This window comes from Rousettus aegyptiacus, unplaced genomic scaffold, assembly GCF_014176215.1.
Source record: "Rousettus aegyptiacus isolate mRouAeg1 unplaced genomic scaffold, mRouAeg1.p scaffold_m13_p_3, whole genome shotgun sequence".
Lineage (NCBI taxonomy): Eukaryota > Metazoa > Chordata > Mammalia > Chiroptera > Pteropodidae > Rousettus > Rousettus aegyptiacus.
The window spans coordinates 142,178,227-142,206,206 of record NW_023416306.1 but is presented as its reverse complement, the minus strand read 5'-3'; the positions used below and the strand labels follow the sequence as shown (position 1 = coordinate 142,206,206).

At 39.1% G+C, this 27,980-nt stretch overlaps 1 protein-coding gene across 3 annotated transcripts in view; it reads right to left on the bottom strand.

Moving 5' to 3' along the window:
- The window catches only part of DAAM1 (dishevelled associated activator of morphogenesis 1), a 150,662-nt gene that overhangs the window by 59,300 nt on the left and 63,382 nt on the right, over nucleotides 1-27,980 (bottom strand). For all 3 annotated transcript variants that reach the window (XM_036218349.1, XM_036218351.1, XM_036218350.1), the window contains exon 3: nucleotides 15,414-15,503. In XM_036218349.1, the coding sequence (XP_036074242.1) occupies nucleotides 15,414-15,503 (90 nt within the window). The remainder of the gene's footprint in view (nucleotides 1-15,413; nucleotides 15,504-27,980) is intronic.

Here is a 27,980-nt window from a genome sequence, read left to right as displayed (position 1 = left end):
GATATATATTCACATTGCATAGATATATATTACAAAGATTTTTTTTCACTGCAGTGAATGTTTGAATTAGTAAATAATAAAGTTAATAAATACATGAAAAGGGAGATGGTTGAATAAATTACTTTGTACCAATAACAAAGAATGAAGTAGAGTTATGTAATGATATCAAAAATGACCAAATATATTATCGAGGGACTGTTTCAGATTCTGTAACGTGAAATGCATCCAGATCCTGTAACATTTGGGATGTCTCCGTCCTTTACTCCCGGGACTCCCCTTGGCTCCCCACAGCATGTACTTAAAAACATTTCTCTGTCTTCTCTCAGTGGCTTTTCTATTTCTAAAACTCACTGTAATCCTAATGTTGACTATCTGTTCAGAGAAAGAAACTATATGATTTGGACTAAGATTTACGTACCCAAAACATGCTGAAATTTTCTGTATTTCAACATTTAAGAATTTGTGTGGCAAACAATTTCTTGGTAGTAGCTAAAGACTTTCAGTGATATAAGTGGGACTCGAAGTACAGTTTAAAAATTAAGCCTTTAAGAAAAAATTCTTTTGAAATTTAATAGGATCATTTCCCAAGTAAGAATATGAAGAACTGATAGTTTTTCTTCAGTTTAAGATGCTTTTAGTAAGGCCCAAAATATGCTGTGCAAAGGTCAATTAATTGTAAAGGACACGCTCTACGGTTGTTCACAAGACCACAAATCACAGACTGAAGCAACAAGCACTTGGCCAACTAAAGCCATAAGTCTCTTTGTGCACTTTTACATACCCATGAGGTTCGTAGACAATAAATACTTGTTAGAAAAGACAAGAGATACTTTTTCCCTGTCTGGATTGGCTAACAATCCTCTAGCAATGTGTAATAGTACTATCAACCCCCAAAAGTAGAGACATATTAAGATTCAAACAAATGAATTTCAACAGCAGAGAGGTCTTACTTCAGTATGGTAGTATGAAGGAAATTGCATTCCAATAATTTACATTATAGGACAAAGGCAGCCAAATATTAGTAACAACAAAACAAAACAAAAAACCTGTTCATTTATAAAGAAAATGCTGTTAGAAACCATGTTAACTGTGATCGTATGTATGATCAAGATATTCTATCCCTTGTTAACGATTAAAATAGTCACCTGTTACATTAAATTGTCATTACTGTAGTGGATTTCATGGGTCCACCCTCACATATTAATAAATTCATTCTGTGCCTAGAATTTTCACAGAATTCTGGGCAGAAAGATTACATATTTTATTCTCTTAGGTATTTATCCATGATGTGTGTGGCCTTTAACACACTTAAGGGAATCATGGGAAACAGGAGTCAATGTGGGTAAAACTGGATCTGAGGAACAAGGAAGGAAGAGCAAGCAGGTTCAATGGAAGATGGAAGGTTTGGTAGATGGCCTTGCTAATTACTTGCTGGTTATTTCTGGTAACTTTCTCCTCCGCTTCAGTAATAGTGTAATCAGCACCTTCTCAAAAGGTGGCCATGATGAAGTGTGGCACACCCTAGAAACCAGGGTAGGCAAATTTTTCTGTAAAGGCCCAGATAATAAATATTTTAAATTTTGCAGACTGCACAGCCAGATGTAACTACTCAACTCTGCTACTGTACAGTGCAAAAGCAGCTAAAGAGAACCCTTAAAAGAATGACCACTGCTACGTTTCAACAGCACTTTATAAAAAAACAGGTGACTTGGCCAGTTTGTCAACCTCTGTGCTAGAATCTAAAGGGTGGCTCTCAAGAGGGCAAGAGAATATCAAAATTCTAACTTGATTACCAATGACTCCTCTTCTTGAAGCTACCCCATCTCCAGTAAACCCCAGCTAGAAGCTAGGATAAGTTCATATTAAGTTTTTGGAATTTGCCCGGTAACCTGCACTTTTTCTAAAAGAAGCAGGACCTACCATGCCTGTAAAGTCTATCTTTTTATGAAGCTCACAACTCCTTGAAAGTAGTTAAAATAGCACAGCATCATTTGGTTCTTTAAATCCCCAACAGTGTCTATCTTGTTCATTTTTCATTGAGAAGAGAAGAATCAACAGATCCACCATCCTGGATTCCCGAGACTGCTGCTTTACTCAGTTTTTCCAGTGCCTACCTCTAACCCCTAACTGTGGGCTGAAACTATATTCTCCATACAAAGCTTGCCAAAGGGTGCCAGTTCATTTCAAAAAATAATGCCTACGTTGTCACATTTCAAGACAGTCATGTAGTTCCTGGGACTGGTAATCTGGTTGCATTTTTTGGCCACTGCCACAATTACACATCAAGTGTATCTGTTGTCAAAATCCGGTTGGGCCCACACAGAACAGCAGCTTCTTCATCTACCAGGAAATCCAACACCTCCTCCTAAGCTTGAGAATGTCAGTCACTTTCTGGAAAGAATGGAGAATGACTTGCAATAACAATGATTTTCACATTTAGTATTTAGAATCATGGAAGAAAAGCAAGCCTCTGTCCCACTTTTTCTAATGCTACAAAACATCTGTATGCTTTTAAAGAAAGCCATCACATAATTATGTAGCTAGGTTTTTGACCCTAGAGACACCCTAGTCCAAGTTTCCCCTCCCAGGGGTCCTTTATATAAGGTCACCAGCAGGTGATCGATCATATGCTCTCTGAGAGAAGGCTTCAAAAGGGTCCATATCATTTGCAACCAGTACTCTCACTAATGGCTAGAAAATTTACCTCATACAGAATTGACAGATGTCTCCTTGTAACTTCAGGCACTTGTTGGCCTTAGTTTTACCCTTAGGAACTACATGGAATAAGTGTAATTTCTCCCATGAACAATAACCCAGCAAATATTTAAACAATTTCAATAAAGCTATTATGTCCTCCCAAAGTCTTCTCTCTACCAAGCCAAAAATTCTCCACTGGCTGTATAGCACAAGTTTATCTTCCTCAATTCCTAAATAAATCTCCAATTTTCCATAAGTTCATCACACCCTCATGTCCATTCTTCACAAAACTAACTCCAACAAATATATCTTAAGTCTTATGAAATGGCTCTTCTCACATGCTTGTCAGTGATGTATAACTCTAGGCAGTCTCTCCTGAGAGGGCATCTGGAAGATTTCTGACCAAAATGTGTCCCCAAGAAGAAAGAGAGCAAGTTCTTGCTCTCCTGATGGTCCATAGCAAATAACATTTATGATATAAAATAAAAGATATATGTTATACAAAGCAGAGGTAAACATGTATAGTTCTTGTTTTATTTTCATATTTTAGCAAAGTTGGCCATAAACTAAATAGTAAAATTGATTTTCTTACTATAAGATTGAGGACACTTTATCTCTGAAACATAAATATAAGTTAACAGAATGGAAAATGGATGAACAGTAAGTAACTGGGCTCATTAGCTGCCAAGAATCTTTGTGAGAAGTTCAAGCCGCTTTTAGAACACTGTTTTTCAGGTGTCTGGATTACCCTTGGAGCCTCTGCTCCTCTCCTGTACATTTTTATCCCTTTGAACATTATAGGAGCTTCTTCCATGAATATGTGTGAAGCTTGGGACCTCTTCTGACCCCCTGAACCCTGCTCCTTCCCCTTCTTTGGTCTAATCAGGTATAAAAGAATCGATATGCAATGCACATTTTCCCACAGAGAGTCTCCTGTTATCACATTATGTGCTCCAGCCTAGAATATTCTTAAAGATCTCAGATAATTTATAATGTTAGCCCCTTCTTTATCAATTCTCTAAGTTAAAAATTCTATATAGATAGAGGATAATTTTTTCAAAGGTAAAATCATGGCATGTACTGATGTCAAAGATTTTAATGAACTCATTAACAAATGAGGGAACTGGTAAGACGTTGCAATAAGTTCAAAAGATAATTTAAGGGGCAAAGACATATTTAAGCATTTATTTACTAATAGATACAAAATTGATCAACAGAACAAAAATCAACTGCATTAGACAATTTGCATTTCAATGGATAAGAATTATTTGCACTGCTATCAGTTTTTTAAAACAATGTTCGGATTTTTTAAATAACTCGTAATAAAAGGTGGAGCTCACTCCGCAGAGTGCCACATACAGAACATTCAATAAACCTTCTTTTCTCATTTTGATATTAACTACAGTATAGATGAATAAGAGATGCGTGATTAGTACCTCCTCATTGAAGAAGACACAATCTATAAAGGTGTAATGTGGAGGACAAACTGTATGACTAACACACTGCTCCAGGCTCCTCACACCTAAGTTACCACAAATGCTCAGACTTGCCCAAAGCTCTTGCTTAAGAACACCTACCCTATCCGGATCACTTCACGTCAATTCCACCCTTTTCCGTTGCCTTATCTAGGCTGTGTGGTATGGTTTCTATTTAGGCATCATTAAGTCTCTGACTTAAAACCACAGAGACTATCCCACTATCCCCCTTCCTCACACAGCTATACCTGGTCTTCTGTCCTCTCCAGTAATTTGTTAGGCAAATTATTGTGGGAGTACTTCTAAGACTTCTTCACTGTGGAAGGAAGGAAGGAAGGAAGGAAGGAAGGAAGGAAGGAAGGAAGGAAGGAAGGAAGGAAGGCAGGCAGGCAGGCAGAGAGGGAGGGAGGAAGGAAAGAAGGAAGGAAAGCTTTGAGCTCAGTGAGTTTAGGCCCACTCCCCCCCACCCCCCACCTCCAGCCAGAAAGAAAACTAAACTTGACCAGTTTTGCCTCATGGCTTGATCTGGAGCCTGATGCCATTTAGGAGTAGCAGTTAGCCTAACTCGGGAGCGGTATTAACACTACACTCTGAGCTTAGGGCTTCTCAAGGGTGGAATAGGAACAGAAATCCTCTGCTCAACATACATAAAATTCACAATGCTGAATTGAATCTAAAAAGTCATTTGCTTTCCTTATTCATTAACCCACCCAATATTTGAGTTTTATAATGGCCTACACGATCACAAACTTATGCTGACAATAACTTCCCGGTCTTTGCAAGTACAGTTTCAAAGACATGTACTCATTTATATATTTCACTCTTTTTTCATTATGATAAAAAGAAACAGTCAAGTATTATTAACTCTTTTGCATTTTTACTAATCTCCAGTCTTTCTCAATGTATCTTCTAGCTTCAAAATAAAAATCAAGTGTAAGCATTCCTAAGCTCCACTGGAAAAAAATGCCTTGACACATTTCCTTGATAGCACAAAATATTACATATTTTCTTATTGTCACAAACTTTATTTACCTTAGTTAAAAATCATCAAAAATTTCTGAATTACCTGAAATGAAATATAGCACATCAAAACTCAGACTTGCACTACTTGTTCATCAGCTACCATTTTTTGTTCTCCCTCAAATCACATACTCCAGAAAAGCAAGAGTGACACTTTAAAGACATCCAGCCTCTCAATGGGGAACAGCAGCAAAGGAACAAAGAGTAACTATGACTTCAAGACTAAAGAAACCAACTGCATTTCTGAAACAGCTCAGGGGCCCAGTCTGTTCCAATACTCTCCTTTCCTGAAAAAGCCTCGGCTGACTTTACAGATTTCAAATCTTACAAGTCATATGCTACAGGATCCTAGGGGAAAAATGTATTTCATATGTGCTGATATATCTAAGAATATAGCCACAACCTTTACCTAGAACTAAAAAGTAAGACTTTACAGTCCATTTCCCAAACTACGAGACATTTATTTTATTTATTTTAACAAGTCATTTCTTTGGCAAAGCACTTCACAGCATGGAATATGACTGGAGCCTAAAAAATCTCAATCAGTATAACTTCAACATCTGAAGCCAATTTTAGATGACAATTCCCTCTCATTTTCATGGCAAGAAGAAAAAGAAACATTCTCCAATTATTATTTTCAGAAATGATACAAGCCCACATTCCCCTGTTGTCTATGACACAAAGGTATACAGTGACATAAAACAAATTACTTCTATGTAGCTTGTTAAAAGTCTTTTACCCACATGTCACCACGGAGTGCTACAGACTCAGATACAATTTAGTCCAGCTGGTTGGTAAATTTACATGTTTGGACACACATCACTAAACCCTTATGCAGTGTGGAAATCCAATCAGTGGTGTCAATGGCCTTTGTTGCCTCACATCTTGCTACCAGATTTGCTGCTACCAGACTAGCTTTTCAGAATGTCATAAAGTAGGTTTTGATGTTCTGTAACCTGCTCTTGGGAAAACAATCAAAGTGTGTTTACGGTTTGCAATATAATGCTTAACATGAGGCTATAAAGAGAGGACTTTGGGAAACAGTAATTAAACTAAGAAGAGAATCAGGGGAAACAGCAGGCCCACAAAGGCATGTTCCATTCATGGAAACATTCTTAGGATGACAGTGAAAAATGCTGCAACAGAGCTAACTGTCCCCTAGAAAGAGAGTCATAACCATATTTCTGATTTTGAGCCATCACGACTGTATGGCATACTACTGAATTAATGACAGCATTTTGAGCAAAAGAAATATAAAAGAAAAGCATCTGTTGCAAGATGTCGTTGTCTCAGAAATGTCTAAATGTGAGGACATGGGGAAGTACATCTTAGAAACAGAAAACATGCTTTTCCTTACATCTGAGGGTGGATAAAAGAATACCATCTTAAGACTGCTTAAGTCAAATGTTGTTCTGTACTGCATTGAAGAACAACTACAGAATTTAAGACACTGTAATTTAAAGTTGGTGGTATTCTTCTGTAGACTTTCTACTGTGAAATGTTTCTAGTTCCACAAATTACTAGGTTCCTGGAGTATATGGAATTTGAAGAGCCCCAAATTAGAAGTATTAGTGGCACATTCTAACTTATCCTGGAAGCTCAAAACTTCTTCTTACTTCACAAGGAAAGTGAAGCTCTGAACTGCACCAAGTATGACAAGGATTCAATAGCACTAGACATGCTAGAGCTATTAGCAAAGAGAATAAATATATACGTAGGAAAAACTAAGAAAAAGTGGTTTTGTTCTTCTTTGCTCTTCCAAAGTGCGAACTTCCTTCCATTGATGTCTTTCATAAACCTGTCTCCTGGAGATAGTGAAGTCAGGCAGGCTTGGGACATTCTTTCTATGAAAGCAGATGCCATGGCACTTAGTCCGCAGAGAACCAGGAAGAGACCCAGAAGGAAAAAAGCATGAAATATGATACTTACATCCAACTAAAATCTAGGGGCAAGAGGTGCCCTCGAGGGTAAGGATGGCAAATATCTGCTACATATGACATATTTTCCTATCATGTGTCATGGCAAACATAGCTAATCGGTTACCACACTATTCCTACTGAACCCATTCATAACCTCTGAATGCTGCTCAAAGTGCTCCAGCCTTCAACTTCCAATTGTTCAGAGTTAGTGACCAAGATAAAGCGTTTTCCCAACTCTGCTTAAGGTCATTCGTAGTGCACTCAGTTAACCAGGGAAGGAAGCCGCAGTCCTAAGGAATACTGAAACAAGGGATGTGCCTTGTTCTGGAATGTCTCCTATGCTGTTTGTCCCTCAGGGGTCCATTGGGCTGGTGATAACCAGAATGGGCAGCTAGTTCTGGATTCTCAGATATGAAACCTAGTAATATCCCTTGCCATCACAGATATAGCCATCACTGACACCCCTCACTCAATGTGCAATTAATTGTACACCTGTAGAATGCAGAATTCTGGAAGTGAAATGCTTCGACACACAGAGGCAAGGGGCTCGAAGGACTTCACATAGTCGCATTTAGAACCTCAGTTCCACAACAGCACTGTTGACAAGGACTCTACAGAAAAGACAGAGCTCCAAGAGAGTCATGTACTCCTAACTCTGCAACTGACACATAATGGAATCAGTCCCATATTCGAGCTATCAAAAGGGAGCTATCGGAAGAAACCTGCTTAAGAATTAAGATTGGAAAGCCAAAGATGGCTGCTCTGCAGCAGCTGAGAACCACTGCCTTCCCGGGGCTCCCACCCAGACCAGAGCTCCCAGTCTCTTCCAGGAGTGTTTGCCCTATAGTGCAGCAGCAATGTGGACATGGGTGACAAGCACAAAGTGCTAGAGTTGCTTCTCTAGCTCTCATTCCACAGAGGAAAAGAGCTCCACAGGGCACACAACCCCCACAGGGCACACAACCCCCACACTCCCCATGACGCCATGGCAACTGGTTTGTCCAACTAAGATATCTTTTTTCCTACTCTCAGCTGTATACTGCTCACTTATTTTTATTGTTGTTTGAATGATTATAGGTGAATGCGAGCACATGGTCATTCTCTCCCACCCTCTTCCAGCCTGGTGTTTCCTAATTACAAAGAAAGCAAAGCCCCGAGTAAAGGGGTTACTCACTGAGGAAATGCAAGGATGAGGAAGCACCAAAGAACTATGGTATCCGCAAAGCAGATACATGTTCACTGTTTTTATAATGCTGCAAAGAACAAAGTATTTATAGACTGAAGAATCAACAATTCCTAAACCTATAAACTGACTTGTACATAGAAACTAGCTCAAAATTTAGGCATGGGAAATAGTCAGCAAGTTATACATCTCAATTTCTTAATATGCAAAGAAATTAAGGGGTGGAAGAAAAGGGAGAGGCTTTCCCAGTTTTTATAAGGAGATGCTCAAGATAAAGATGTGCTGGTTAGAGGAGGAGAAAGAAACCAATTGTGTCATTTCTGGCCACAGCCGGCCCACTTGTTTGTGCAGCCGTGCTGCCTCTGCACCTGCACTGTAGTCAGCCATCAGGGAAGTGGCCAATGCCTCAGAGGAACTTCCTGTGTTTGGCGAGGGCATATATCAGTCAAGAGCTTGCCGGAGATGGAAATACAGTTTGTCTGGGTCTGGAACCGAGGGTGTAAAGAGGTCTGAAGGAGAGGAAGAGTGAACTACACACAGAGCAGTTTCCTTTGCAGTCAAACCAAACAAACATAATGCTGAGTGAACTGTCCATTTTTATGTACTTCTAACATTTTGTGCTTTTGTATGGCTTGATGGGTATTTGAATAGAATGCTTTTCATTTTCTAAACCTTGGGTTTTTCTTTTTTAAATGAACATTTTCTATTCCAGTAATTTTTGCTTCAATTCGATTTGCTAAGACACATGGGGGGAAATGGAAGAGCTTTAATGACGGTTTCTTATACCTGAAACAGTCAAACTTTGGTAAAGTGATTGATGAAGGCAATGAAAAACTAGTTCCTCAGAAGATCAGCACCTAATCCACTGCAGGTATAAACTCTTACAACCACTTTGGAGAACAATTAAAGGTGGAAATGTTCATAATGACCCAGTAATTATATGTCTAGGTGTCAATCCTAGAGAAATTCTTGAATGGATGCACAAGGATCTTCATTGCACTAATTTTTTTTAAATAGCGAAAAACTGGAAATAAGCATTATCCAAAGGGGATAAAAATCATTAAACTGTGGCATATCCATATGATGGAACATTTCATCAATCTGAACACATAGGAGAATAAGGTTATAAATAGATGCATGAGGAAAAGAAACACATATCACCTTTAGAACAGAAGTCACCACTGGGATCCAACTATATAATATTTTATTTTATTTTTTTAAAATCCAAGGTGAGTATGACATAATGTTGGCATTTATTAAACATGGATGTTTATAATATTCTGTACTTTTTTTTGTATATTTTAAAATTGTACAAAATAAAATAATCAACCAGGAAATAATAGTTTATCCCATGACTTGAGGGGAAGTTATCAGAGGTTTCTTAGTTTTCTATTTCGGAGATTTCACAGAGCACCAATTTACTGGAACCCAGAATGTCTGCTCTGGTAATTAGGTTTAAGACTTCTATCAATAACAGTATTTGCAATTGTGCTGGAACATTCTTTTATTATCTCAACACAGTTTTGTTTTGTTAGCTTAACTTCGGAAATTACACAGCTAGAATTTTGAATTATAATGCTGTGACTCTGAATGAATTTTGTTGCTGAACAGGGCACTTGTAAAGCTGGCTCACTTCAATCTAGAGTTGCTTATTTGTGAAAAATGACTCGTTTAATAGAACCTCTTAGTATTGTGTTCTTTCACTTGCAGTATCTCAAGCCTGAAAAACAGTATTCTACAGAACTAGAATGGAATACCCAAAGAGAAGACGCCCTAAGTTGTCTACAATATTTTAGATTTGGTCATTTCCCCAAGTACAAAAGAGGAAAGACATATGTTTTGGTTCATTCAATGGGCAAGTTTGCTTACGCTTCTTCATTACTGAAGCTGGGCACCTAGTGAAAGTCAACATTTATGAAAACCCAAACTATGAGCTCAGGACCATTCTGGACTCTAAAAAGCAGGGGTGACGGTAGGCACCACCGAAGTGACAGAATTGGTAATATTGGAAGGAAAAAGATGTCCAAAATTAAGCTACTTAGTGGGGAAAGGGCAATGAGGAACATGCCTCCTGTGGGTCGCTGGGCAGAAAACTGAGGAAATCTCATCAGGGTCAAGATAGCCATGTTTTCACAGCCACTGTCTAAATAGATATATAATATTGAAAAACTCTAGGTAATTTACAGATTCACCTTTGTTTTAATCCCCCCAGGGAAGAGTAAAAAGAGAGAGAGGTTAGGGAGAATGGGTCCCTGAGCTAGACAAAGAAAAAAAGTGCCAGGGTTGTCTTGACAACACGAGCACTTATTGCATTTTAAATAATATTTATTTTTCCTCCTAATTTCAATAGAAGTATGTGGTGGTTTTCAATGTTCAAGGTGGCTAGACTGAACGACACTCTTTCTTTCAGGTTTCCGGGTGAGTGAGGCATGAGAGAGAGACTCTTGGGAGACGTGGAGGGTGGAAGTGAAGCAGCCGCCACTCTGTAGGCCATGCAAGTCGCTGCCCACTCCCTGCTGGCTCAGCTCTCTGGTGTGGAACAGCAGGCAGGTCTGCAACTGCTCCCTCCACCTTCCCCTGGATCTTCCTTCGGCTTTTAGCTGTCCCCCTTTTCCTGGTTCCCACTCCAAAATCTTGACATATATCAAAGCGGGCACTAAAATTCCAAAGCTCATTCCAATGTATATTCAAACAGTAAAAAAGGAAGAGCGTATCTAACTCCTCCTCCTTCTCAAATCTTCCAGGTCAAATGCCCAACCATTGCTTCACGCCTCAGCCTACCCACTGTAGCTTCTCATTAGGATACTGGGAACAACTAGAGGATTAACATACCATCTCTCAGTTTTCTGAGCTGGTTCATTTGACAGTTGTGTCGAAAACTGATGGTTTCCTCGTCTTTAATTCCACTACTTTAGCATACGTTCCTTTAAATCTGTGTTTTGATCAAACCACTCCCTCCCTGCTCTCCAAACACAGGAGGGCCTCAATTCTCAGGGAACCCAAGAACTGCATCTCATGACCATACATGATACAACTTTAATCTCTGTGTGTGTGTGGTGAAAGGAGAATGACTTTCTGGGGAGAGGGGCAAGAAAGTGATCTATTTAGACTATGCAAACCAAATAAAAGGACCAAAAAAAAGTATCAGCTGAATTTTCAGCCGCTTTTCCTAGATGTCTTCAAAATCAGTACTTTGCACAAATCACAACAGCTGAACTGAAGCCAGCTTAGGCAAGATTCTTGAAAGATTTAATTACAGTCAAACAAACTCAGCGGCAGAGTTAAAATTCACCTTCTCCAACGTCAACACGAAAAGATGCAGACGTGTAATGCGAAGACTACAATGCCATGTGCTGCGGCTTTGGCTTTAGAGATCCAAAGTGGAAGGAGGAAAAATTAGGCACAGTTGTCAAATCCTGACCTTTGCCTCAAATATCTGACGTCACTACAGCTAACAGTGTCCAGCCCCGTTCACTTTGCAAACTCTGCAGTTCCAGGAGGGGAGAAGAAGTATTTTCTGGATATTTACAAGGACTCGCGAAGTGACAGAAGCAGCACAGCGGCCCCCGTGCGGAGCTGCAGCTGAGTCCCGCCCGCGCCGCCGCCATCGCACGCACGCACGCACGCCGTGCGGTTTTCCCTTCTCCCAAGGCCTAGTCCTTACTTTTCCCAGGGTTTAAAAAATCATGTTAACAATAAGCAAATACAGCAGGGCCAGATGCCTTTCGTGGTCAGATGGTTCATTGTTTAAAAAGCTTCAGTTTAAAATCCAAAAGATTGTTAACAGATGCAGTTTCTGGCTGGAGACTGGGAAAAACCTCACTTAAACAAAAGAGTATGTTGTGATTGGAACTAAAAAGGGAATTACCTTTAAAGATAAGAACCACAAACATTTCCTATTTGAAAATACCCCCAACTCCACCAACAGGACTTGTTTTTGGACCTTTCATGAAAGTTAAAAAATTTGACGGTGGGTTGCTATGTATGGCAAACCATGGCTGACAAACCAGTCCAGTCATTTTTACAGATTTGTTTGGATTTTCAACAAGGCCACAACATCCATCTCTTGCTCTCCCCCAGATTACTCAATTAGGCAAAATTCCAATTAGTTTCTTTCCAATTCTTTTAGCCTCAGAAATACTTTTGCTGCTTTCATTTTGGCTCTGGAAATAGGTTTTCAACCAGAGACTTAGATAGAGAAGTTTGAGAAATGAACACAGAGCCTGATAAGCAGAGAGCCACTGCTGGGACTCCAGTCATTATTGGATGGAAAAGAGCCACTTGGCTGAGAAAGACCTGGCCCCATCTTATTTCCCAGTCTTGTGTACGTTTAAACAGAAAGCTTGCCTTTCACCAACTCATGTGGCCGTTTCTGTTGGCTCTGTGGGCCTTTACATTGTGGCTTTACTATGTGTGAGAATGCCTGTAATGTTCGAAGTTCTAATCTTGAAAGATGGAAAATCTGAAGGAACCATGGGTATGTAGCTTTCCCTCAGCCTTGGGTTTGGCTTGCGGGTGACAAGCCTAATTTGAAAAAGCCACACAATAGATGGTCCAAGGAAAATCATCTGTTGTCCTCATTAGAGATGGCCACTACTGGCTCCATCCTGAGATAGCCAACCTGTCCCTTAGGAGACCACATTCTTGGAAGAGAGGTAAACATCATGCCCTTTCCATACTTAGGATTTTTTAAGGCTCCCCTGTTCAGTTTATTAAGTGCTCAATAGGGTCAGTTTCAGACCAAAGGCATAGTATAGTTTTAACAGCCTGAGAAGTTCTAATCAAGAAAATCCTTAAGTTAAGGAACACTACTGTCCATTTTAAAGTGAGGCAGATCCTTAAGCCCACAGGACTCCCCAAAGGGTTGAAATGGCTCTCCCACTCAGCCATGCCACTGCTAAGTCACATAAGGAATCCAAGCTGCTGGAATGAAGCTAGGAGGGAGAACTGTATGTTCAAAGATCTGCACAATCTGGCCAGGTACTCGGCAGGAAGGGTCCATCCATCAAGAAACGGGACTCTGAGCCAGTGGCCACATCCATATCCATCCTCCTCCAACAGCCAACCCCACCACGCACACGGAAGACAAAGTTTGCAAGGGGATTTGATAGGCCTGGACATTGAAAAATGAGCAGCAGCTGCAGGCCCAAGGTCATTACTACTCTCCAGGGGTTGCCTTTCTAATCTAAGGGGCAGTAGTTTCCATGATTAACTTTCAATGGCTGTCAAGGGTGTAATAAAATCTGGGAAAGAAGGAAACTTTCCCCTCGGTAAGCTGCTCCCATTTCCCTGCCCTTTCCTTTCCTCCAGCGCATATTCTCAATCCCTGCTTCCTAATTCTGAGGGAAAAGCCTGCACTCAGATGAGCCAAAATAGACAATGTCCTCTGCGTACACAAGCACCTGAGGTTTTTCCTTCCCAGTTCTAGGGGCTGGGTCTGTAAGATGGCTCCGTGAAATGTCCCCTTGTTTCTAAAGACCTTACAATACCATCACTTTCAGAACAGAGCACATTTTATTTTCATTTAAAAACTTTTTCCCAAGTGTTTTTAATCTGTTTCCTGAGCCACGACAACCAGTTCAAGATAAGAGAGGTTTTCTGGTTGGTAAGATGAGCACAAAGAGAAAGAGGAGAAGAGGACATGTTCATTCACAAACGTCTTGCTGGTTATGGCTGGATTAGAAACCCCAAGGCTCCGACTTGGTCTGACGTGATAGCGGCTGAGAGACAACAGCTAGACATGTCTCTCAGCAAAAGCCCCCCGGAACCAAACCCCACACATGATTTTATTGACTGTAACTGCTCAGGTAGAAAATTTAATGTGCTTCAGATTTTTGACAGTTCAGTATAACAGTAACGAGAACTTAGTGGTTCACTCATCAGACATTCATGTCAAAGGATCAGAAGCTGAGTAAGACATGGCTTCTAACCACCAGAGCCGTGAAGTCTGGTTGAAGAGGGACACACAGAGGCTCACACAGGAGAGATGCTCCTGGGAAGGTGGCATGCCAATTACACAGGGCATCAAAGAGAGAACAGAGGTGCTGAGAGCCAGCTGTGTGGGCAAATGGAAGCCCCCAAATGTATACAAGTCGCCTGAGAAAAGGTCTTCCTAACTGATACTGTCTTTAAAAGATATTAGATTGATAGTTTGTTCTTATTTCCCTTTGACAAGAGTCATCACAGTGTCCACTGCATGCTGGAGAGAGGCAGCGTTTCTCCTAGGTGCAAACCCTGTCCTTCCTGCTTGCCCCATCTTGATTCGAGTCTCTACTGGAACAGAAGGGAAGTGGCTAAAGACAGCCATGAACAGGATCGGTTCCAAAAATGGGATGCGAACAGTCTAAGAATTTGCCACAGGGTTTAAAGATAGCAGGGTGAACTTGACTGCAGGGGATATAGTCCAGGGGTGATGCCTAATGCCATGGACACTAGGGAATAACAGCTCTAGCGTTTAGCGGCCCTGATATCCATTCTCCCCTTCTACAGAGGTGATAGAACCCTCGACTTTTATTAAGTGGGGGTGACTACCCAGAAAAAAGACAGCCTTCCTTGCAGTGAGGTGTGGCCATTTGTTCACAGCGGGATGTGAGAGGGAAGTGCGTGTATAACTGCCAGGACATGTCCCTAGGAATGGAGATAAGGAAGTTTTGTCTTTTTCCCTCTCCTGCATCCTTAGTTTGGAATGTGAGCTGACTGGAGAGCCAGCTCAGACCAAGAAGACACGGCCTCAGAGATGGTGAAATGGAAAGTTGTTAGAAGGTCGTCACAGAGGACTGTGGCCCCATAATACTAGACCTAACCTACCTATAAATACATTTTGATGTAAAAAGTGTGTGTGTGTGGGGGGGGGGACTTTGATCACTGTGAAAACCAGTGCTATCTTGGGTCTTGGTTGTACAGGTTTATGAACAACGGTTACTGGTACAGGGTGGAGGGGTGGTGTCCAGTACAGTGTCAATAAAAACAACATTCAAGGAACTGGTGCTTTGCCGCATGTAGCACCAAGGCCACGACAGGACATGTTCAATCTACTTGTACGTTAGAAAGTGCTGACCAAATTCTGGTGGTGAAGTGGAAGAGCCCGTTCGTTAACCGCATATACAATGGATATCTTACCTTTTTCTTGCTGCAGTATATTTGCCATTTTTTCTCAGCTGGAAGTGCAAACATGGCTTCCCTGTGTTTGTCTGTGAGGTCGAGCTCATCCTGAGAAGAAAAATAATAATTGGCATTTTGTAGATTATTTGTTATTCCTACAGGGGAAGGTATCAGCATTATCAGGGAAAGAAAAAGCAAACAAACAAACAAAAAACAAAACACCAAGCTGAATTTAAATGAACTCAGAAAAGACCAAAAAGCTAAGTTAAGGTGTATGTTATCATCATTCAGAAAGCTTGTCTCTGGCACCCAGCATAGAGCACAGCAACAGAGGCACGAGGCCCTGTGTTTACTAAAGGGTGTGGGGAAGTGCCCTGAGCACAGATGGAATTATCCTGAGCCACCGTGTACTGCTACAGAGGGTCCACTGAGCAGTCAAGGCCATTGAAGCTCCAGCATTTGGAAGGATTCACTGTATTACACACTGAGGTTTGCTGGGGATGGCTCCACAAACACTGAACATCAGGCTGGGCCCTGAAGAACTTGGACATGATGAGAGGAAGGGAGGATCAGAACCAAAGGCCTAGATGTGGTAATAGACTCCGTGAGTTTAGGGAATAGGACCAGTTTGGCTGAAGCACTGGGGTTATGCAAAGAATTGTCACATAAAAGGTTTGAGAGGTAGGGAGTGACCAGTTTGTTGAAAGTCTTAAATGCCAGACTAAGGAGTTAATTCTCTTGTCCAAGGAGAGCCAATAAAGATTCTGAGCAAGGGAGTGACATGTTCATTGTCATAAACTCCACTAATTTAGTACTTTATGTGCCAAGCATGGCGTAGACATTTTCTCATTTAGTTTTCACCTCAACCCTAAGTGTCCCACTCATTATTACATCCTCATTGTAATAATAATCCCTGTTTAATACAGCTGGGGCATTGAGGTGGAAGACTGGGGAACTTGCTCAAGGCTCCATACCTGGTAAGTGACAGGTTGGGTTTTCAGCCCAGAGCAGTCTGACTCCAGAAACCAGACTCTTGGCCTCTCAGATCAGTGTCTGGAAACATTAATTTTACAGTGGTATGTGGCTTAGATTGGACACTAAGGGAAGGCAATTTATAAACACCCATAACTAATGAATAACAACAATGGGATAATGAATATAAAGATGCTTAGAGGACAGTTCTTGGCATTTAATAACTGAATCCATGGTCAGAAGTATTATTGGTATTGAGCATCTGGGGCATTTTTATTCCTATAGGAGAAGTTATCTAGTTGAAGGTGGCAGATTGGTGGGTGTAAGACATATAAAAAGGTGCTATAAATTAATATACAATAAAGGTTAGATGCCCAAGGAGTATAAACAAGTCCCTTCCCTAAATGCCTTCGGCATATATCTGCAATTCTGCCACTCGTGGATACTGACTTCACATCTCATACTCCTACCGCCATTCAGTCATCAAGGTCCAATTATTTCTTCCTTGAAAGGCTCATGATTTTCCTTTTGTCTCATTCCCAATGAAACCACCCAAACTTATGCCCTAACAACCTCTCTCTTGGCTTTTGCAAACAGCCTGCCCACTGTTCCTCCTTGCTCTTCCAATCCTTCCTACAGCATGGCCAGAATTCAGAAAGGCACTGCAGTCTCAAACCTGAGGCAGCTTCGGAATCACCTGCAGCAGTCCCCTACCTTTTTAGGCACCAGGGACTGGTGCTCCTCTGAGAATCTAATGAATGATCTGAGGAGGAGCTGAGGTGATGAGGCTAGCGCTGCAGAGCGGCTGCAAATACAGATGAAGCTTCTCTCACTCACCCTCTGCTCACCTCCTGCTCTGTAGCCCAGTTGCTAATAGGCCAGGGATAAGTACTAGTCAGCAGTCTGGGGACTGGGGACCCCTGACCTAGAGAACTCCTTAAATCACTGATCATTCAGTGTTTAGGACTGAGCAGGTGGGAGAAGGTATGAGAATTTGCATTCTAATAAGTTTCCAAGTATGGCTGATGCTGCTGGTCCTGGGACCATACTTTAAAACCACTGAGCACCTGTGCTGTTCTGAGTTCCCAGTTGACAAAACTTCATGAGTTTCACAATGTCTACAAAATGAATTATACATTCCTCAGCCTGCCGTTGAGGTCTGCCATGTATAACCCCAACTTACTTTGCCAGGCTGGCTTCTAGTTATCCCCTGATGCCTAGACTCGTTAACGCCTACACCTCAGGGCCTAGCCACTCAGGGCCTGATACAGTTGGCTTCCCAGGGAGGTTCTTAATTTAGTTAAACTTCCACTTCCTCATCTCCATGATGGGCATATCATTTCTCTTGCAGGGGTGTTGTAAGGATTGACAATCTCATCTAAACACTGTAGCACTGCCTGGCCCAGGGTGGTGGTGGAGGTGGGCAGGCAACTGTACAGTTGTTATTTTTCTCAACATTTAAACACAAATGTCCTTTTAAGAACAAGGTAAATAGTTAAGTCACTAAAATATACACCCACACACTATTACGTTCTAACCACAAAAAGCTAGTTAAGAATTTCAACAATGAACAACAGAGAAAGAATGAAAGACAGTTACAGAAACTCCACTATGAGGGAACATGTTAAAAATGTTAAAATTTTGGCATGCAACTATTACATATGTGAAATAATTATTTTTCTTTCTTTCTTCCTTTTTTAATTTCCTGTAACTCACACCTGCTTTCACCTATTGATGAATGGAGAAAATAATGGTTACATAAATCACTTCCCAACAATTAGAGGGCTTTGTGTGTGAGCGGGTAGGGGTGGTCAGGTTAGTTATTCAAACAGCTGGAAACATGGTGCTTATTTTGGAGAAAAGGTTTGTGATTTGTAAGAAAGAGAACAACGTTATTAGTGTTGTATCTTTTATTACACTATGGCACTGTATTTTTGCTAACTGAGCTGAGGTGTGAAGAAACTTATAAATCCTCAAATCTAGAAATTCATAGCAAAGGATAATAATATTACCATATTTTGCTGTTACAAGAAAACCTCTGCTTCTGCCGAGACACAGAAATGACCAATTTTGAACTGAGAGAACACAGTTGAACTAGGACTTAGGGTCAGATATTTCATGCAAAAAGATAATTTCCATAAAATAAAAAATTTTAAAAAATTGCTGTAGAGTCTCTGAATATAATTTTAGATTACAATTTAGCTAGCAATTACTGAGCACATTCGGTGTGCTTAGTATTAGTGTTCCATATGAATATTAATTCAGTTTATCCTCATAACAATCCTATAAAGTGGGTAATATTTCCCCATTTTCTAGGAAACTGAACTCATAGAGATTAAATAGCTTGCTCCAGCTGTTTAACAAAGACAGAGGAGGAACTTGAGCCTAGACTGCCGGGTTACAGAGTCTGCATTCTTAACCAGTAGACTGTTCATTCTACTGATCATTCAGTAGGTAGGTAGAATCATGGCACAATGCATCCATATGCTGCACTCACAGCCTAAAGAGCATCTGTTAGCAGAAAGATGAGAATTTTTGTTGTCAGACAGCCCTGAGTTCCAGGTCTGGCTCTTACAGGGTTACACAATCTTAAACAAGTGACTTAACCCTTGAACTTCAATTTCTTCATCTGAAAAATCGGAGTGATAATATATATCTAATAGAGTTATCTCAAGAATTCATTCATGCAACCGAAAAAATTTTTTGAGTGACCACTAATGCCAGGCATTGTGCTAGGTACAGAGGACAAAAAGCTATCACAGAGTTCATATTCTTGAGCGGGCAGAAGGGAAAATAAATAATCACATGATGATCACATAGGAAGCTAAGCTTTGAGGGCTAACTTGTTGGGGAAAGGTGGGGAAGTGAAGTCTGTGAAGTGAAGTGAAGTGATACTGGAGATGAAAGGAATTAAATAGGTAAAAAGCACTGTAGGTGGTGAACAGCAGTCCTGTAGGCCACTGTGAACTTTGGTCTTTATCCTAAGAGCAATTAGAGGTCACTGGAAGATTCTGAGCAAAAGAGTGACATAGATTAAATTAGATAATAATTGGGAGTGCCTAGGCACAATGCCCAGAGTGTAATAAGACCCCCACCCTTCCATTCCAAAAGTATCTCTGCTCTGACTCATTCTATTTTAATAACATGGCTGAATCAAGCATGCAAGACTCTGAAAAGATTATCATAGCCTTAGAGATCAATCAACACTTACTCGCTGTCCTACCCATTCCAGGACCATGGCCAGACATTATAAAGAACACAAAGATGAGTAACAGACCCTGATTTCATGGAATTTAGCATCTACTTAGGATTACGAGATGATAGAGGCATCAATGGTCCCTTTTCTTTTCAGGATGAAGTCCGAATTCTTTAGCTGGTTGATGGAGGCCCTTCATGATATGGCCTTGTGGACTTGGCTGACCTCACCTCCTTCTCCTCCTCCAGCAGCTACATCTTAGCACTTCTGAAACTTGTACATACTGTTCTCTTTTCCCAGAGAGACCTTCCCACCATGTCTAAGGATCAACCTTGTTCATCTAAGCTGTTACAAGGTATCAGTTATTCCCTCCAGGAAGCCTATCTTTATGGGCATTTATCACGTTGCTACAGTTACGTTACTGGCATGTCTGACTCCCGTTCTAGGCTTGTTTTCAGAGGGCAGTAACTAAATTTGTTCTATTAAATCTTTGCTTTAATTGCCAGTCCCCAAAATGGTACTTAAGCCAGATTGTAAACACCTCCCCTGTCTCAAAATAAATAAATAAATAAATAAATAAATAAATAAATAAATAAATAAATGAAAGAAAGGTGAGGGAAGGTGGGCAAGCTGAAAGGGAGGGAGAAGAGAGGATTATTGTAGGATATGATGGTGATCAATGCATTTCGAAGATTAAAATTAAGTTTTTTCACTTCTATTTTGTGATAAAATGTGCATACGATGAAACTTACAGATCTTAAGTATACAATTTTGGGTTTGCCAAAGGTATATACTGAAATGGTTGTAGCACTGTACCCCTTAGAAAACAGTTGAACTATTTTATTCTCCCATCAATATATGGCAGATCCAGTTACTCCACATGCTCACCAAAATTTGGTGCTGCCTTTTTAATTTTAGGTTTATGTGAAGTGGTATTTCAATGTAGTTTTTTTTTAGGTTTGATTCATCTTCCTGATGACAACTGATGCTGAATACACAATTTGATATGTTAATTAGCCATTCATACTTGTTTTTTTGGTGTGAAGTATTAAGATTTTTTTGCCCATCTTTATTGAGATGTCACTCTATTATTCATCAAAATAAGTTCTTTACATATTCTGGAAACATGTCTTTTGTCATAGATATGTAGGCTATTATTTCTCTTTGCCGGTGGTTCACCTTTTAATTTTGTTAATAGTCTATTTTCATCCCTAGATTTTTAAAATTTTTTTTGCTAAAGTCTAATTTATTAATACTTTTTCTTTCAGAGACAACACTTTTTGTCTTTTCTCAGAAATCTTTCCAACTTGCAGGTCAAAAAAGTACTATATGGTTTCTTAGTTTTAGCTTCTATGTTTGAATCTATACTACATCTCATAGACCCCGCTCTTGGGGTTTTTCTTTTGTTACAAAATAGTTGGATTGCCTTTACCTTCTCTCTTTCCCAGTTACCCGCACGCATTTAGATACACTACTAAGCAAGGAATGGAAAAAAAGCACAGTTGATGGAAGGAAGAAAAAGAATGGAACGTAAATGAATTTGAAAAGCATCTTCACAGAATTTCTTTAAGCTCTGAAATTACTTCAAAGTAATATAACAGGAGTTCTCATTTGATATTGAATTCAAACTGAAAAAGGCAACTGTGAAAAACCAAAAAATTGAGAACACTGTAATTCAGATGGCATCTTTTTACGTGAAGTTCTTAGAAAAAAAATAATTCTATAGAGGCAGAAGGCAGAACGGCGGTTGCCTGGGGCAAGAGGCAGGAGCCGGCCCTGGCTGCAAACACGCACATGAGGAGACAGGGGGATGGGAATGTTCTGAAGTGGACCACAGTGACGGTTGCACAAATCTACTAAAATGCACTGAAGTGTACACTTAACAATGGGTAAAGTTTATAGCATGTAAATTATATCTCAATAAAGCTCCTATTAAAAAAAAAATTTTAAAAAGTAAGCCTGTTTGTTGGAGCCCAGGATCAGAAATGAGAAAATATTGCCTTCTGTACATAGTAAGGAAATAAAATTCTGGTTGAACAGTAGATTAGATAAGCCAAGCAGTTATTCTAGAAAATAACTGACTGAAAAGAAATGTTAAGAAGAAAAGGGAAAGAAAAACTGTGGAGTCCTTTAGAGTGAGTAGCTCAATCTGGGAAATGTTGTAATTTCAGGTAAAATTATTGTTTGGAACCAAATAACTTCCATGAAATATTCTATCTTTTCCTTGAAAATTACACAGATTCTATTACCATGCATTCCATTTAGGCCAAGAGATAGGCAATGTTTTCCCCAAAGTCCCTTAATATTAAATGAAGTGATATGTTAATATTAACAATAAGCCCTTAAAGAGCCTTTTCTGTGTTATTTTTTTTCCCCTCTAGTGACTGTGCTACAAAAGTGTGGTTGGCTACTCTATGAGTTAATAGATAAGTTTTCTACTAATTAACAAACCACAGTAATTAGTCTAATCCCAGGAATCCAGGAAGCATCTGGCTGCTTTCAGATCACCTTACCTATTTTCTTTCTTTTTCTTTTTCTTTTTCTTTTTTTTAATAATCGGGCTATGTCAGATATTGTTTTGGGGACTGACAATTAATGCAGAGTTAAACAACGAGTTTTGTTTCTGCCACTACACCTTAGACTTGGATAGCCTAGCTCCAATTATTGGACATTGATTTTTTTTTCATATTTTTCTTATTTGGATGCTTTTAAAAGTTAATTATAGGAAAATGACTTAGCAAGTGATGAAAGGACAAATATCTGTACCAAGCATCATCCCTCTCCACAGAAAGCTCAAGTTTCTTAAAAACCAACAAACAAAATCCTAAAGGCTTTTATTCTTGGAGAAATAAAAAGATTATTTTTATATTTTTACAAAATTATAATATCTTGGAGAAAAGATACATATATATATATATTTAAGAAGAAAGGACCTCTGAGAGAAGCCCAACTGTCAGAACTAAAGTTCTAAGCTTTATCCATAACAAAGCACGTTATTAAGCCCTGCTTCTAAGGGAGTCTGTACAAAGGAATCTGACCAGGCCTATGCTCTAGAGTAAGCAGTCAGCTCTATAGAAATATACAGAAATCAGAAAACAATTGGCATAGTATAAATAAATCTAAGGAAATGGACTGATTTGTTAGATAAAGCAAGGGAACAAATTTTGAAATAATATACAATAAGGGTCATATAAGAGTTGAAAAAGTTCTTTTAGAGATGTGAGCTAAATGAAAGTATGGGTTTATTTACAAAACCTCTGAAGTAACATTGAAAGCATTCATTCTTTGATAATCTACCAAATCAATGGATTTCAGTGTGCCAACAAGTAAGTTTCCAGCTAACAAGAGATATCTGTAATAAAGAAATTCTAATGAGTTAAGCTAACTCTTTACATACATATTAATGCATATTCACATGTGTGGAGGGCACAATTGGGTAGGAGTTATAATTCATGCTGGGGAAATGGAGGAAAAGAAAATGGGGAGGAGAAGCTAAGACATGTCCTTGGGGTCACTGTGACAATCAACATTCATTGTATTGTGTATGTTTGTGTTTTGGTTTGTTTAGGGTTTTTTTTTGTGTGTGTGTGGGGTGTTTTTGTTTTTTACTTTTTAGCAGTCCTTGACAAGATAACTACCCATCTGACTCAATGTATACAGAGCTTACAGAATTTCTAACCATATTATTACTCAAGCAATGCTAATTTTTCTCTTTCAAACTAAATACGCCAGGTATTTGTCCACAGCAAACAAATTCAATTCACCCATCCTAACTCCACCCACCAAAGGCTTCCCACATGTACCCAGCAGGCAGCGACCTTGGGTTCACCTCAAGTGCACCCGACCTTAGCAGAGCCTTCTCTGGATGTAACCCTCTCTTCTCATCCCACAGCTTGACACTCCCAGAAATAAGTCAGACCTGGGAAGGGCAAGAGACCCGACCTTATGTCATATGACATGGTGGTGAGTATACCATCACAGGTGACAGGCTAGACAATGCAGATGGAACACTGAAGGGTAACACTTTGGCAGAAAAAAAAAAATTACACTCTTATAAATATATAGAGAACGTGTACTATTAGGCTATGAAAATTCATTATATTTATGAACATCCAGCCCCACCACAACAAATGAGGATCACATCCAGGAGTCATGAATGGCCAACACAGCTCTTAAAATTTAACCACAGTGACCCTGAAAACGATATTTTATTTTCATAGTGGTGGTCTGAAATCTGAATGTGAGATAAGGTTTTTATCAGTTTAAATAGAGGTGCATTCGGTGAATTATTACCTGCTCCTAACCAGTCAGTTAAGACATAAATGGAAAAGAACAGACCTTAAAATTTCTAAAGGGATGTGTACACACATAAAAAGAAGCTTGAAGGTTTTCAGCCTGTAAGGCTTCTGTCAACATCCTTAGTCATTACACAAAATACCACAGCATGACTCACCACCACCTACACATTAATGTTCTGTGTCTGATAGATGTGTCTTCTTTCGATATATAAAAATAAGAGTGAGAAATCCCACAAAGAAAAATATAAGTAATTTTTAGTTTCTTGCTACCAGTGGTTGAATGTTTATACTATATCCCTTCCTCACTTTAATAGTAGGCCATGAGAACTATATCAAAGTATACCTCTAACTGTGTAGGCTTCTTATTTAGCTTCTTTGTGTTATTTCAACCAGAAACTCACTAGAGTAACTTTAGCTTTTAATTAGTCTGCATCGCCAGCAGTTTTCCAGCAATTTAAAATAAATAACTCGGTTCTAAATATGTTAAAATCATCTCTTAACATCCATCCAATCATCCAAATTTCTAGTTTTTGCAGCTACAATCTAGTACAACTTCTGTTGACAAGGCTTAGCTGAGAGAATTTCTAAGCAGTGTTTTCCTAAATGAATGGAGGGACTTTGTCTCCTGGGACACAAAACCAGCTATAAAGTGACAGTTGAAAGAGGCACCTGTGGGCAACCGTGAAGCCAAGTTCCACACGTGTCCCTCTGCCTCGACGACACCAGACTTCTCTTGCCAGCCTCTCCTATACCTGCTTAGCATGCCCTCCAGAGACTTGTTTGGCAGCTCAGATGACACTTTCAAGCTGTTTTTTTTTTTTTTACATACAATTTTAAGTTTTAATTTGGTCAAGATACTTGGAACCATGAGTCTCTTCACACATGGCATCTATTTATCTATTTTACCATGTAATAATAGTAGAGAGGCTGTTAAAGATAGAAAAATTTCTTACACATTTATCACTCTTAGCCTTTTTGGTCCCACAGTAACTGACCTCCAAATGAAAAATATGAGGAAAGAAAATGACAACAGGTGATGGGGTGCAGGAAGAGTGCAAAAATCAGCAAAGATCAGCCCAAATCTAACTACTACTACTTCGAGAATAATTCAAGATATGAACCCAGCTGCTGAAGGATTCAGCATTCGTTCATTCATGTATGCATTCACGCATGTAAGCATTCACTCAGATACTTACTGAACATCTCATGTGTTATCTTTCAGTAATGAGTCATTCACCCACACCATAAGCATTTACTGAGCACCTACTTTGGGCCAGGCACTGCTCCAGGCACTGCTCCAGGCCCTGGGAATCTGGCGTGTGAAAAAGCCAGATACGATGCCTGCGTGCCATTCTACTCGCTGAAGGTGAAAGGATGTATATTCATAGAGGGTTTAACATAATGAATGTCTCTGTGTAAACAAACTCAAACTGTCTCATTGTTTAGAAGGTGGCAAAGAACTTGCTGACTTTTTCTTCTATATCCAAGAAAGGCCCATCTTGATTGAAAACAACCCGAATATATATTCTGAATGAGCTTTCAGTCATTTGGTTTAGTTTAGTTCTTAAATATTACATTGTGTAATGAAATAAACAGCTAGCAGCTGTAGAATGTTTCTAGTGGATTTACTGAAAATTGATGAGAAAGAAAAAAACAACATTTTTAGGGATTTGGTTTTCAAAAAAATACATATATATAATGTATATATATAATATATATATGTGTGTGTGTGTGTGTGTGTATGTGTATACAGTTATCCATCCACGGGCCAGAAAATCATAACTAAAAGATATAGCTGGTACTGGGCTCCTATATCTTGCATCAAGAAACAGTTTTAAATTCCAGAGGCATTCTGGGAATTGACAGTGGGGGAGGGGAGGATTCTAAGCATAGCAAATAAGAGTATTTGAGGATAGTTTAGAACTAGAATATACCATCCACATATTGGGCATTTACCCCTACAGGCCATATGACATATATTTTGTAAAAACAAATGGTGTTTGGATGATTCCCAGTGCATCAGTATATATTCTCATGTGCAGTTATTTGCTCAAACTACCAGTGTTCCAGCCATTATTGAAACACATTTTCAAAATTATACTAGAAAGCTTACCTAAACCACACTGCTTATATAGATCAAATTATTCTCCTAGTCTTTTAATATCTATACTGGTTTATACTGGGACATATAGAGACTTGAAAAGTCAGTATAGTATGTTTACTTTGTGTAATTTGCACATGTAGCCTAAGGATTAAATTAAATAACCAGATTTCAAATTGTAACCGAAAGCTAAGTAAGTGCATACTACTCAGAGTCACTTTAGGTCTCATAGTAATGAAAATTATCAAGGTCAAGGGGATGCAACCATTTCCTTAATAATGTTAAGTTCAGAGATAGTTTTACAGTATTTGTATTAAAAAAAGAAAGATTCTATATTTCTTTCCTCCATCTGTTCACGTTCCCTCCCCACCATTTCGATTGCTGGAATGTAAATTAAGAAGCACCCTGAAATAAATGTATTGATTGATAACAAAATATCTAATATGAGGTCAAAATCTAAATTTAACAGCCTGTAGAAAAGGACATTTGAAATGATCTTGGTGAGATAAAACATAAATTTAGAATTAGAGGGAATAAAATGGTTTTGTGGGTTTACCTTAAGCTTTACTGGATTTGTTTAGTGAATCAGAGAACAAGAAGGAAATTTAAGAAGCCATGTTGACCACCTTACTGTCACTAAGCAGAGAGGACCTCAACCAGTACAACAAAATGTATACTGTCCACTGGGATGAAGGTCTACTGCCAACTCGAATTTGATAAGTAATGCAACGTTCTGTTCAAATGTACAACAGATATAAGTAAGCAAAGCCGCCTACATCAACATCACCCTGAATCACAGCCATCAGTTCTCAGAGCCAAAATTATTTATTCATACATTTCTGGGTTTGCAGTCATCTTTAAATTGACTGTTATATTGGCACCAGTTTAATCTACTATTCAGGAATTTTAGCACTGAACACATTTAAGCCTCTATCTACATTTCCACTTCCCCTTGTGATGTACTGCATATTTTCATACTGTTTTAAACATTTTTCTATTAACTCATCAAACTGATTTATCCAAAAATGCCACAGTTTCAAGGGAAGACCTACTCAAGATTTGTTTTCTTTCTTTGTCAACTAATCATGTCCTTTAGCTAAATAGAATTTTCTCTTGTGACCTTCCTAGGTTTGTCAAGTTAACAGAATTTTTAACCTCATGGAAATAAACAATTTTAATATCAATCCCTTCATTAGGCTCTGATTTTTGGCTTCCAGACAACTTAATACTTTGAGACTGTTCTAGATATGTCTTTGAAGTCTTTATACAGTCTCATTTCCTCTGCTTAATTATTGAGCAATCCTTTACACTCTAATTCAGAAGCAACAGATTAAAACTATGACGGTTTACAACCAGTTTTTTTCTCTTCGATCAGGTTAAAATTAAATGTTCTTACTACTTAATCTTTTCATCTTTCTTGGATACAGGGAATTGAATAGTTTCTGTAAGAAACTTTGTATTCTTACCTGGTCTTAATATAAAAGGCGAGTTTTAAAACTAAAGAGATAAAAAGTGTTGAGACTTTTCATCAATTCTGGTAATAATGGAATAAGTTTACTATTAAAGAGAGCTTAAAATAGCCCTAGCAATGATAATAATAATAATAAAAATTATGTTGACAGCCTGAGATGGGCAACAATTCGCATTGGCTAGTAAAAGAACAAAATTTATACACTGGTAAATCTGTAAGACTAACTTGGATTCCTGTAGCTCCTTTCATTCCAAAGTGACTTCATATTGAAAAATGAAGAGATTACTGATGCAGATTCCCAAGGGAATTCATTTGGCACAGCTTACCTTGCCTGTGAATTCATCCAACTCTGATATATCAAATAAATTCTCTCATTCCTGTTATCTTCATTTCTCAAATTCTAGGCTGGTGACTAATGTTAAGAATGTCCTCAGTGCTTAATAAAATTGATCTGTGGTAAGTAATTATCTTTATAAAGATACAAATCTTCCCATCATCCTATGGTACCCACCATCACTACCTTCTTCATTGAGATTTTAACTTTCAT